Raw genomic sequence first — 11631 nt, 5'->3', positions numbered from 1 at the left:
TTTTCAACCTAGGAATTTCCCTTGCTGGACATAAAATCACAGTCGTATGAGGTTAATCCTTAGTGAGATCAACAAATTTACATTAGAGTCTGGGCCAGGCCTTCCAAGGGTAAGAATAAAAATGGACAGATGGGTAACTACATACAGCAGAGTAACATGAGTGACTGCACTCAAACCTTTAGCGAATTATAAACTCGGGTAAGGCGACGCCATCTAGCAGTCGAAATATGAAGCAAGGAAATGTGGACCAGGTTCTGTGGCGGAAGATGTGTCTGAGCAGTGATAACAGTGTGGCACCGAGAAACAGTGAACCAGAAAGAACCATCAAATACCGAAGCTGCAGGAGATGCAGTTGTGTTATGCAAGCATGTAACAGTGCATAAAGCCATTTAATTTAAACAACAAAAACTATATAAACATTCTATCCTATCACGTAGTAAAAACCACCCAAAGCTGCAAAAGAAAAGGGGGAGCAGAGCTCCTTGCCATATCTGCATCCGTTTGAACAGTTCTTGGTTACTCGTTGTGCTTCACAACACACAGTTGCCATAGGGCTGCGGGATGGGGCATCATCCTTCACGCATTCGCACTGGGCTGAAACATCTTCATCAGCTTCGAGCTGTCCTCTTTTCTCTTCAGCTGCTCCTCCAGCTCTAGCTGTTTAAGCTCCTTCTGCACCACCTTCGTCAACTTGGGCTCCACCTCCATGAGCTTGAGCAGGTCCGTCCGACACTCCCGCGGATTCCACGACCCAAGGTGCGCCTTGGCCCTCCGAAAGAGAGCCTTGGCATTCTCGGGGTCCTTGCTCAGCACCTCAGAGGTGTGACGAATCACTTCGTAGTACTCGCCCCGGTTCAGCAGACACTGCGAGTAGTTCAGCAGCAACGGTATCTTCATCTTATCCAGCTCTTTCCACTCGTCGTCGCCGGGCTTTTCTCGCAGCAGAAGGTTCTCCAGGTGTTCCAAGGCTTCCTTGTACTTCGTCATGGCCGCCTCCGTGTCGCCTTCCTGAAACAGCTTGTTTCCCTGCTCCCGAAGACGCGGCACCTCACCCAACCTCTCCTCGGCCGTCATCGCCCAAACATCCTTAGCGTACTCTCCCGGCTCCTCAACTTTCAGCAGCTCGAACGTAAACGAGAGATCAACTTGCTTTTCGAGTAACTTGTCTAGGTCAGCGTGTCCAGTCGAGTACTTTTCGTCGGTCATCATGCCGCAGCACCGCCTTCGATGAGGGGCGCCGGCGCCCGCGAACGACCGGTAGCTCTGCGATACGAGCGTGTAGCTGTCCAACAGCGACTTGTGTATCCGAAACTGGGCCACTTCGCCCACCTTCATCGACTTGAGACACTGTTCCCAGACGGGCAGCTTGAACTCCTTGCCGATGAGCAACTCCATGGGTCGACTCAGCTTGCGACTGTCGTCGATCACGGCGTCCGGTTCGTCCTCGTCGGTGTCCAGCCGCTTCACGCAGAAGTGGAAGGTGCACTTCGCGCCCTTGTGGAAGGAAGGAAGGTCTCCCTTACCGGCGTAAATTACCTTCTTTTGGACGAACTTGGAGATGGTCTCCATCCTGATCGAAGGGTGTTCGCTCTGCGGTGCTCCGAACGTTCGCCGGCTCGGGCGACGCCACTACGCAGCATCGAAGGCGAGGTTCACCCCGTATGCACGACACATCATGTGTGACTTCAATTCGCATAAAGAGAAGATTACAATCATAACTAAAACTGTTGAAGCCGAGGTTACTCAAATCTTACCCGTAAGCAGGTACCCAACTCGAACGGAGTACGTGAGCGCACGCAAACTCGCGTGCACGAAAAAAGAAACAAAAGAAAAAAAAAAACGGCCCAGTGTAGTTTGCCGACTTTTCGATTCTCACCAGCAGCAGCGTTCATCCACTTGGAACTTCCAGGAACAATAAGCAAGGTATCAGTAAGCTTGTAAGCGATATGGCATTGTTTGTACTGTTGCGTTTAGTGTCACTGCAACAACGAGATACGAGATCTCCGGAATATTGAAGAGTTTCAGCGAATATAGGGGGCGCTCCGATCGATCCAACATGGCGGAAAAAAAGGAGAAAGATTAGCGACCACGACCAACTCTATCGTCCGTTCCGTAGACCGGTAGCATATAAACTAAAAAAACGCGTGTCGTTCTCTGTTTGTTGCCGTGTGCGAGATGATGATCACTTCAAGCAAGACCTACCGTGCTGCTAGAAGTGAAGTGTTCAAGCCAGTCGAAGGCCAAGATATGTGTGCAAGTGTTCGACGCGGGCTCTCACGCTGGTGCAGCTGTCAACAAGTTGAACTGAAGGTATACGGGTCCAAAGAAAGGTACATATCAACAATGTTTGCGCGTTGAAACTATGGCGCGTACTTTACCTAAACCTAAATTTATCGCTCTGCGACTACAAACGTTTTTGTTGACATTGCTTAGATGGTGTAACCATTCAGGCCTCGCATTAAACGGTGTTGCGAACTCTTCGGTTATTGTTCTGGTTAATTGCGCTAAAAAGCGGTTGGTTGGAAAGTATGACAGCTACAGCATTCAAGGTACGATCGAGGTCTTGGTCACACCTTGATCATACCTTGGTCATCAACGGATACACCCTCTCCACTGGTGCGTTCGTACCTGGCAAACACATGCATGTCGTACCTCGAGCAATGGTGCAACCAGTTTGATGAGATCAACGGTCTCTCCTGGTCTAGTCATCACTTCAGAGTTCAGGCATGTCCGTCTTGAGGAGAACGCTTTATTTGATGACGCATGCAACTTTTGCACTATGTCACGGCCAAAAAGAAGAGAAGAATGGGTGAGCCAGAAGAAACCGGTTGGGGAACGGTGGGTGGAAGTGCTTCAGCATTTCAAAAGAAATGACGTGCCTTGCGGCAACATGAAGGCAATTATCGAGTACTGTATGTGTTTGCCAGGTACGAATGCACCAGTGGAGAGGGTGTTTCCGTTGATGAACACGCTATGAACTGCAGAGAAGACGCAGCTTCAAGTGACAACACCCAAGGCAATGCTGATGCCAAGCACGCAGCCAGGATTTTGATTGAAAGGGGGGGGGGGGGGGGGCATTTCCCCCCCCACTTCTTTTTAGACACGCGGCTGGCTAATGCCCAAGGTGGACGTGCACACGACCTGTGCACAATACCACGGACACATCAGCAAAAATTAAGGACTACTAAAAAAGATCCATTCTAGCCAAAAGTACCGGAACTGGAGGGCAAGTAATGCTGCATGGTGTGGATTAGTGCCACTAAATAAGCTACGGTGGATGAAACAATAAACAGTGTGATTAGTTGACTTTAACTATACGTCACAATTTTAAATTGTCGTCGCCCCCCCCCCACACACACACACACACACACACTTTGAGTATGAGGAATACGGTCACTTTTGGTTATGGCGACGTTGGAACTGTCGAGCCCAGATTAGTTCTGATATACCTGTAACTCTCAAGCTAAAAGGAAAAAAATGTGTAGCTTGTATCAGCCATAGATAAGAAATTTAGCAGAATGGACAGTTGGGCTAGTTGGTAAACATTCATGATGGAAAAACAGTGCAAAACACAAGGACGCAGAGGAGAGAAATTCATACAGCACCTTGTCCTGTATGTATCTCCTCTGTGTCCTTGTGTTTTGTGCCGTTTTTAATCGCGAGAAATTTAGCCAGTGCAGTACAAGCGCTAACCTGGGGTCTTTAACATGCACCACGCAGTAATGACTGCACAAACATGTACCAGTACAAAACTCATCGAGATTGAAATGGGCAGGGGTGGGGATCGAATCCACGAGGCTCTGCAGCGCAAGCTTTCGCTCCATGCACCGAGCTGAGACGCGTTAGCCCACTCGGCCACAGATTCCCCTAGCTCTCAAGCTTTGAGCAGTGCCCCCCCGACGAGCAAAATCAAAGGTTTTTAGGTCGTTTTTGCAGCGCATTCTACTTCATCCTTTAAAACACACAGTTAATGCTTGAGGACAGATGCTGAGGGACGCAAGTTTACGCCCATGGATCGTGCACGATTGGGAAGCTAGGACGCCGTTTCACGTTGGCATTAAATGGTTGTGTCTTGCGGACGCCAGCGGAGGCACCTCTCTTAAGGCCCGTTCACACACTTGCGACTCTTTACAACAGAGTGAATTGAAACCTCTTGAAATCTCTTGGGACGGGAGAACACACTGGCTTGCTGGCGCCATCTATGCGGCGACTCTGGAACTGCATTTTACTAGACCCAAGGTTTATTGGGATTTCAGAGGTCAAATGTGCGTACTACCTATGAGAAATGACCGTTTATAACGTTGACGAAAGTTTTTCGTGCCAAGAAAGAAAGGATGATGCGCGAGAGAGATAGTAAATATATGGGACCGCAAAGTTTTCACTGCTACCCAATAGATGGCACCAGTGTGTCCTCTTGTCGCAAGAGATTTTAAGAAGTTCCAAGGCACTTACTCTTAAGAAGTCGCAAGTGTGTGAACGGGCCCTTATGGTCGTGTCAATGTTACTAAAACACTCGGGTGGGAAACTCGCCCTTGAAACCCGGACTCTTCCCGTCCACCGAGACCAAACTAATAATGATAACAGCGCCACCCTTTAGCGACTAGTCAAAACGTGGAAGTTGATTCATATTGCTACTGCAAAGTGGCAATGCAAGATGGTGCCACTGGCCGTTGCGCAACTCGACCTGAACCAATACATGCAGACGTGCAGTTCCCGGAGTGGCCGCTGTGGGAGAAATGGTGGTGGTGTGATCGTCATTAGTTTGGTTCTCGAGCACGGATCGAAGCCACTTTTTCAAAGCAGGCTGTATGGCAGTCTCCTAACCGAGTTGTTCTAATAACGTTGGGTCATGTCTTGTCTACGCTACAGTGCCCCCTGGCCGAGAGAAACAAGCCTATTGAAGGATAGTGGGTAAACCTTAAGGCAGCTAGCTTTGAGGTCTACCCACCTTCCTTCAATTTGAGTCAATCGCTGTGTCCCAAATCTTAGCCAAATGAATCCGAATTACTCCGGCGAATCATGTCATGTGACGAGACAGATTGAGTAATGCTGGATGCGGGTAGGTTTTCGAACGCTCAACCTTTTACTCTAGAGTTATACTCAGTAAATTTTGGAACGTGGCCAATCAGAGCTCAGCATTCTGACGTCGCAACCCCAGCAAAAGAAGCAGACAAACTTGCGTTCTGCAGACTTATTCCAAAACTCCAAAAGCCTGATTGTGGCCTAATGCCACATTATGCATTGTGAGAATCGCTGGGAAGCAAAATGCATACGACCCACACATCACCTGGCTTCCCATTTTTCTTCAACCCCAAAATAAACAAACAAAATACATACATGCTCCGCTCTTGGCCCACAGGTTCCCAGAATAAAATGCGTGCAGTGACTGATTTATGGAAGTACCTAGTAAACTAATGAATTTTCTTCATGTTCCAGGTGCCATCTTGTAGTTTCTTCTAGGCCAGTGCACTTCAAAGTGAAACTCACCAAAGAGTATGCATCTACTACAAGCCATGACAAGCACTCCCACATGCTGAACACTAGCTGCGTTCAATCTCACAGTACCTCCTGCACGGGTGCAGAAAAGTGTAGGGCAGTTTATTTCCGGTATCTATATTGAGATACAACCGAAAGTACATCACCTTACACTTTTCTGCACCGATGCAGGAGTTGCAGGTAAATCGAACGTGGCTACTGTCTACACAAAATGAACTGGATATGATCATGGTCAATATAAAAAATAAACATTATATTGTAAAAAAGAACAATCCAGAAACCAGCATACATCACAGGCTTCCACAGCCAAGACCCTCATCCACCAACATGATGCAGCTTCTGGGGTTGCGCATCCTCGTAAGTACACCGTCGTTCCCTACACAATCATAGTGGTTACCGACTTTAAGAAATGTTTTTGGAATTATCTACAAGAAACTGATTATCTGCCGCACACAACCTATTGTCTGGCCTCCTTTTGGTCGTCGGTCTTCACATCGTCGCGGCCTTCTATGAGCTGGTTGTGTACATGCATCAGACCCTTGAAATATTTCACTGTCTTCACACGAAGCTCGTTGGTCGCGTCTTCGTCGCAGACAATGATGGTTCGTGGATGCATCTGGAAAGCAGAGACCGTCCACATATGGTTGACCCCTTCTTCGACTGCCTTGGACAATGCAAAAGCCTTGTGCGCTCCAACGATGAGGATCATCACCTGGAACGAGCGTGCAAAGACAAGGGTTTGCGGATAATTGTGAAATTGCTGCTGTTGAAAGCATTTGCTTTTTGCTGAGGAGCACAACTGGCATCCGAGGGTTGCAAATCACTGGCAGTCTCACCCTAAATGGACTCTACCCTACATGGAGGTAGAAAGCTTGTGGAGGCAAGATGATGCCACCAGAACCGGACGCCGGGGGAGACTTCCGGTTTAAAGGGACACTGATGTCCACTGATGACAAAAAAAAAAAAAAAAAAGCAAAAGACACCATTGGATGGAAAGCACACCCTTGGGGGCGTTCCAACCAACCTCGACTTCTGAATTTCTCAAATTGGCTGGCTTGAGCCGGTGTGTAGCCTGCTCCTCCTCCTACCTTCAATTAGGCTTAGTACAATGCAAAAAAACAAAACAAAAACAAAAAAAACCCAAGCGCATGCAGCTGCACATTGTTTAATTTGTAGTTGGAGAAACCTAACTTGCTATAAATATTTGATATTTACTAGCTTCCAAACATTCATTTGAACATTAACAAGTGGCTACAAAAACAAATCTGTCAAAAAGTAAAAGCGCAATCAACATGGCTTTGCTTTCCTCTGTTAGCCAATGTCTAGCAACTGCCTGCAAGTACTATTGAGTACTGCTTAATAAGCAATACTACAAGTGGCGTCTGTTTCACCGCGAAAATTAACTATGCGTCGCCAAACGATCAGTCTTCCCCCAAATGTAGCTCTAGCGGTTCCAACCAGACGCCAAAGTTTCAGAGCTTGCTGTTATCCCATTCAAAAGCTACAAGCAATTTTCTGAAATTTTTTAACGAGAAACAAAGCCCATTCCTGGTAGCCGACACCATTCACCTCCAGATATTCATGGCCTTCCTTGTCTGCCATTTCCTCCTTAAAAATCTCCTCCAGCCACTCATCATTTCTGAATCAAATAATGGCAAGCTCTGAAACTTTGGCATGCATTCAGCAATGCAATGTTTATTTGTGCAGCAAAAAAAAAAAAAAAAAAAAAAAAGTTTTCTTAGTATCTTTTTTTTTTTTTTTGTCTGCCAAACAGGGACAAATTACAAAAAGTACTTTGTTCAATCTCGAAATTCATTCCCTTGTTTAGTTTTGCTGGTCTGCAAAGAAGATTCGTGGTGCGTCTCGCTGTGCAACTTTAATCAATGAGCGGCATGTGAAGCCATCCGGTGAGCCACTTCCTCCCAATCATTATGGATAGACAAAGTGAAGGCTGGTTCACACAGTTGCTATCACTTGCGACCGAGTGCTGTAAAACCCCTTGGGATCTCTTGCGACGAGAGAAGACATCGGCGCTACCTATCGGGTACCCGTGGAACACTCGTCACTTCTGTTATTCCCAAATTTTTTTTTTTATTTAAAAAACTTTTGCTAGTCTTATAAACGACCATTTTTCATAGTACAGTCACGCAGACACTAAATAACTTCGCGTGAGCGGGCGTTTTTTTTCAAGGAGCGGTTGACCATGGGCTTACGTTCAAACCAACGCTGACGTCACGACTCATCCACGTGGAGTAGATAGAGCCCATCAACGCGAACTGCCATTATCATCTGCGCCTGTGTCACCGTGGTGCGATGGAAAAGGGAAAAAGGATTTGCGAAACGGCAAGCTCGTCAGCTACTCATTCGAGGGCGAGGAGAAAAAATTAACCAAAATAACTATGAGCTCTCTCTTTCAGCGGTTTAAACTTCTTTTACTGAATTACTCTTAATTTCTTTCTTTTTTTGTAAGTGCTATTTTCTGCGACCTTGTCGGGAGCGGTGTAGGCACTTTTCAACCGTCCGTAAGCTTGCTCTCCAACCTTTACCTGCTTCTCTGTGCTATTTTTATGGTGACTTGGGCACAGATGATAACGGCAGTTCACGTTGATGGGCTCCCCCATATCTGCTCCACATGGCCACGTCCCGACGTCGGCGCTAATTCGAACATACGCCGCCAGTCAAGCGCTCCTCAGAAAAGAATGCCCGCTCGAGTGGAGCTATTCAGTATCTGCACGACTGTATGTTCGATCTCGCAAATATCGCAAAACCTTCGCTCTAGTGCACTTGCTTACGACCCTTACAGGTCGTAAGCAAATGCAAGTGTGTGAACGGGCCTTCAAGCTTTTCTTGGAGATGTCGGGAGTAGTCTCGCAGAGATGGATGTCACGTGAAACTCGGTTTGAGGTACCTCACGGGCATCCATGACAGTACCGACGCCGACAGTGATGGCTTCCTTTGGCACCTTGTTGAGGTCATTCCCGAAAAAGCGGGCGTTTGCCAAGATGGTGTCTTTGGCAAGCGTCTTTACTCGAGTCCGAGACGCCAGGCTCGACCCGGGCTCGTTGAAGGCTACGTGCCCGTCCGGACCAATGCCTGGAATGGCGAATGGGGGAAGACCTTAGCCACTTTCGACAAACAGCAGAACTGGTGGAAGGTAAATATTCCCGTAGACAATATGAGCTACGACACTCAATCCGGCTTTTTTTTTTCTGCGTTTGCAATACCCCTAACTTAATATTATCGCTCAATTTGTCATGGAGTTCAAAGAATAGGACCTAAGCTTCACATTTCACCGAACAGCTTGAACCAAAGCTTTTTCTAGAAACCGGTAGGTACACCCAAAAAGGATGAAGAACTGTCGCAGCTCATATTATCCACCATTATACAGTAGAGGGTACTTATGGTCACAATTTCCATGGCTACTAACCTAGAGTTTGCTGTCAGAAAACCTCCTGATGTAGTAGCCACCTGATTCAAGTCATAGTCTTCTCAGAACAAGTGACATAAGTGTATTGTAAAGTTTCGGAGGAACGCCCACTCAAGATAAGATAAAGAGGTAAATGATAAAAAGTATGGGGTGGGCGATGTTAGGGGATGCAACAGCAAAATTTTATAAACAATTGGTGATAAGCACGAAGGGGGTAGGGGGTGGGCCGTCACTACGAACTATGTGAAACCGTAACTAATACTGCAGATTCAAGATATGAAAAATCAGAGTCTCACGGTGTAATAAGTATGCGGGAAGTTGCTACGAACTCCCGTCACGAGAACGGATGCTGTAGAACACGGACGTAACACATTCGCGTATCACAGCAAGATAAACGTGCGAAAACCCTCTATAAACTCAAGTGTTAAAAGAACCAATATCGCGCACGCAGATCGCGGACAAAAGTGCGGTAATCCACTAAAAACATGCATGTCATGGCAACAGATACTGCAGATTGCGGATACAGCAGATTCACGTATCGCGGTGCGATAAACACGAGAGAACCCACGGCGAACACGCTTGTCACGCGTACCGATACCGCATATCGCGTAATTGATCCGATTCCCTTCGAACATTGCATAATAAATATTCAGTGAGAATCGTGGGGCGAGCGATTTTTCGGAATTTTTATGTTACGGATGTGCAGCTAGAAAAATGGGATGGGTGATCTTGCGGGGGCGGGCATTCTCTTGGAACTTTACGGTAATTCAATCCTACTACGTTATAGGCTAATTGTACCCGCTTCCATCTTGGGTTGATACTGCAAGAAGAGTTTGGAAACTTGTGCTCTTCCATTAGCTGCCAATCTAGTGCAATAAGCCATCTAGCTCATGGCATTAGTTTCTTTCGTGCCAAGGCTGAGCTTGGGAACTTGATTTCACAAAGAACATCCGTCACCTTTTTAATACACAAGAAAAGTATGTGGAGCTAAAGTAAATGAAGCAGTGTCATTCCCAGGCAAGGCAGTCAAGAAAGAACAGAGTAAAAAAAAAACTATTCGTAGATCTCACCTCCAACAAATAAATCGACGCCACCAGCCTCGGCAATTAGTCGCTCATACTGGTCGCACTCCGCAACTAAGTCGACGGCGTTGCCATCCAAGATGTGGGCATTCTCGGGCGCAATGTCTATGTGCTTGAAGAAGTTGTTCCACATGTACGAGTGGTAGCTTTCTGGGTGGTCCCTGGGTAGCCCTGTGGGAAACATTTAAACGCTTGTAGGCCAGACACTGCAGACCGAGACTCCTAAAGCGCACTCACCAACATACTCGTCCATGTTGAACGTCTTCACATAACGGAACGACAGTGTCTTCTGCTTGTAGAACTCTATTAACTTCTTGTAGCAGCCAAGCGGTGTGCCCCCTGAGGAAAGCAGGATCTCTTAGTCATCAGAGAAGCATCATCAGCATTGGCACTGCACATTACAGTCGCACCGGTTTATAATAAAACCGGATACAGCCAATTACTGTGTATATAGAATGCCCAAATATTTTAAACGGAAATGCATGTAGAATGTACTTCTATAAAGAACAGCCACACAGATGCGGCATGGTGCTTCAAGGGTTAGCAAATGAAAACATTCCCATGAATATGAAGTACAGTTCCACAAGCATAGTTTCAGAAACTTTTAGAAGTGTAGGTGGATTATGTAGATGCATTCATAAAACAAACCCATCTACATATATCACCTACACTTCTAAAAAACAAATATATCTAAAAAAAAAACAAAAAAAAACGACGACTTTGGTAGAGCCATTAGTTAGCAATAACATAACTGCACAGGCAAGCTATGCTTCTCCGATCACTGCACTATCAGACACACAGAAGTGCATAGATGCAGCTTCAAGCGTTATGCATTTGCAAATACAAGCATATGTGTCGCGTTAGCAGATGAACACAACGGCGTAAACGCAATACGATACAGGCAGACTCTTGCACCTGCAGACAAGCTCCTCGCACCGCAACGGTGCATACGGCTCCCCATAAACACTACACTCTTTTGGAGCATTTCTTTGTTTTTGATTTTATGAGAACATGATCCGACACAGCACGAACCTGTCGGCAGTCCCAGCACGAAATATCTGTCCGGACCGGGCTTGAAGTCCTGAATCTTCTTCCGAATATACCTCGCAGCCCAGTCGGATACGTCGTCGTCATTGTCCAGAATTACTAGCCTCATATCTGAAAAAGAAAAAGAGCAGGCTTATATTTCAGAACTTACACAAGTGAAAAGCCCCAAACTCACTAGATCGCGCCGCAACACAAAAAAAAATCACACACCCCCAGCAACAGTTAGAGTCACACTATCTGAACCAGTTCGAAGCGCGGGCACACAGGCGCTGTTAAAAAGTCACCTCCCACCCGAAAAACGATAGGCGTTATCGACAACTTCAAACGGTTATCGCTTCACTCCACTTGCCCGAGCGCTTCAGCAAATATGTCAAGGCACCACGCGCCCCGAAACACTTGGCAAGATAAACGCACAAATGCAAAGCACTCGTTTTTTAGATGTTGTTTGAACTCATTGCAAATCATTACCGCGGCATTCTGCACCGCTAGCCATAGGAGCCAGCTTGTTTACGTTTCGCAAGCCTCAACAAACTGCCGACGTGACAGCTGAGAAAGCGAACTCGACGGACTCGGACGATT

The 11631-nt window shown here is 46.6% G+C and overlaps 2 protein-coding genes across 4 annotated transcripts; both read right to left on the bottom strand.

Moving 5' to 3' along the window:
• Positions 1 to 370: 370 nt before the first annotated feature.
• On the bottom strand, positions 371 to 2333 carry LOC8053416 (AH receptor-interacting protein). The gene has a single exon (XM_002435103.4). The coding sequence runs from the start codon at positions 1567 to 1569 to the stop codon at positions 577 to 579; it is 993 nt and encodes a 330-aa protein (XP_002435148.3). The 5' UTR covers positions 1570 to 2333; the 3' UTR covers positions 371 to 576.
• Positions 2334 to 5728: 3395 nt separating this feature from the next.
• Positions 5729 to 11591, bottom strand: LOC8053417 (glucosamine-6-phosphate isomerase 2). 3 transcript variants are annotated; one of them, XM_029984336.4, is made up of 6 exons: positions 11521 to 11591; positions 11038 to 11163; positions 10243 to 10344; positions 9994 to 10176; positions 8405 to 8589; positions 5729 to 6208 (listed from the first exon to the last, which is right to left on the bottom strand). In XM_029984336.4, the coding sequence occupies exons 1-6, from the start codon at positions 11543 to 11545 to the stop codon at positions 5954 to 5956; spliced, it is 876 nt and encodes a 291-aa protein (XP_029840196.1). In that variant the 5' UTR covers positions 11546 to 11591; the 3' UTR covers positions 5729 to 5953. The 3 variants fall into 3 exon arrangements, with proteins under 3 accessions (XP_029840196.1, XP_029840198.1, XP_029840199.1); XM_029984338.4 differs by lacking the exon at positions 11521 to 11591 and adding an exon at positions 11228 to 11330; XM_029984339.4 differs by lacking the exon at positions 11521 to 11591 and adding an exon at positions 11263 to 11324.
• Positions 11592 to 11631: the final 40 nt, after the last annotated feature.

Source organism: Ixodes scapularis, unplaced genomic scaffold (assembly GCF_016920785.2).
Source record: "Ixodes scapularis isolate PalLabHiFi unplaced genomic scaffold, ASM1692078v2 PGA_scaffold13__105_contigs__length_92229423, whole genome shotgun sequence".
In the NCBI taxonomy this organism is placed as follows: Eukaryota; Metazoa; Arthropoda; class Arachnida; order Ixodida; family Ixodidae; genus Ixodes; species Ixodes scapularis.
Note: the sequence above shows the minus strand (reverse complement) of the source record. Positions and strands in the feature narration are given on the sequence as shown.

Coding starts and splice junctions, on each gene's coding strand:
- LOC8053416 (XM_002435103.4), bottom strand. CDS start 1,569: ATGGAGACCATCTCCAAGTTCGTCCAAAAGAAGGTAATTTACGCCGGT.
- LOC8053417 (XM_029984336.4), bottom strand. CDS start 11,545: ATGGCTAGCGGTGCAGAATGCCGCG. Junction 8,590..9,993: donor CGTCGATTTATTTGTTGGAG/GTGAGATCTACG, acceptor TCGCCATTCCAG/GCATTGGTCCGGACGGGCAC. Junction 6,209..8,404: donor CTGTCATGGATGCCCGTGAG/GTACCTCAAACC, acceptor CGCTCGTTCCAG/GTGATGATCCTCATCGTTGG.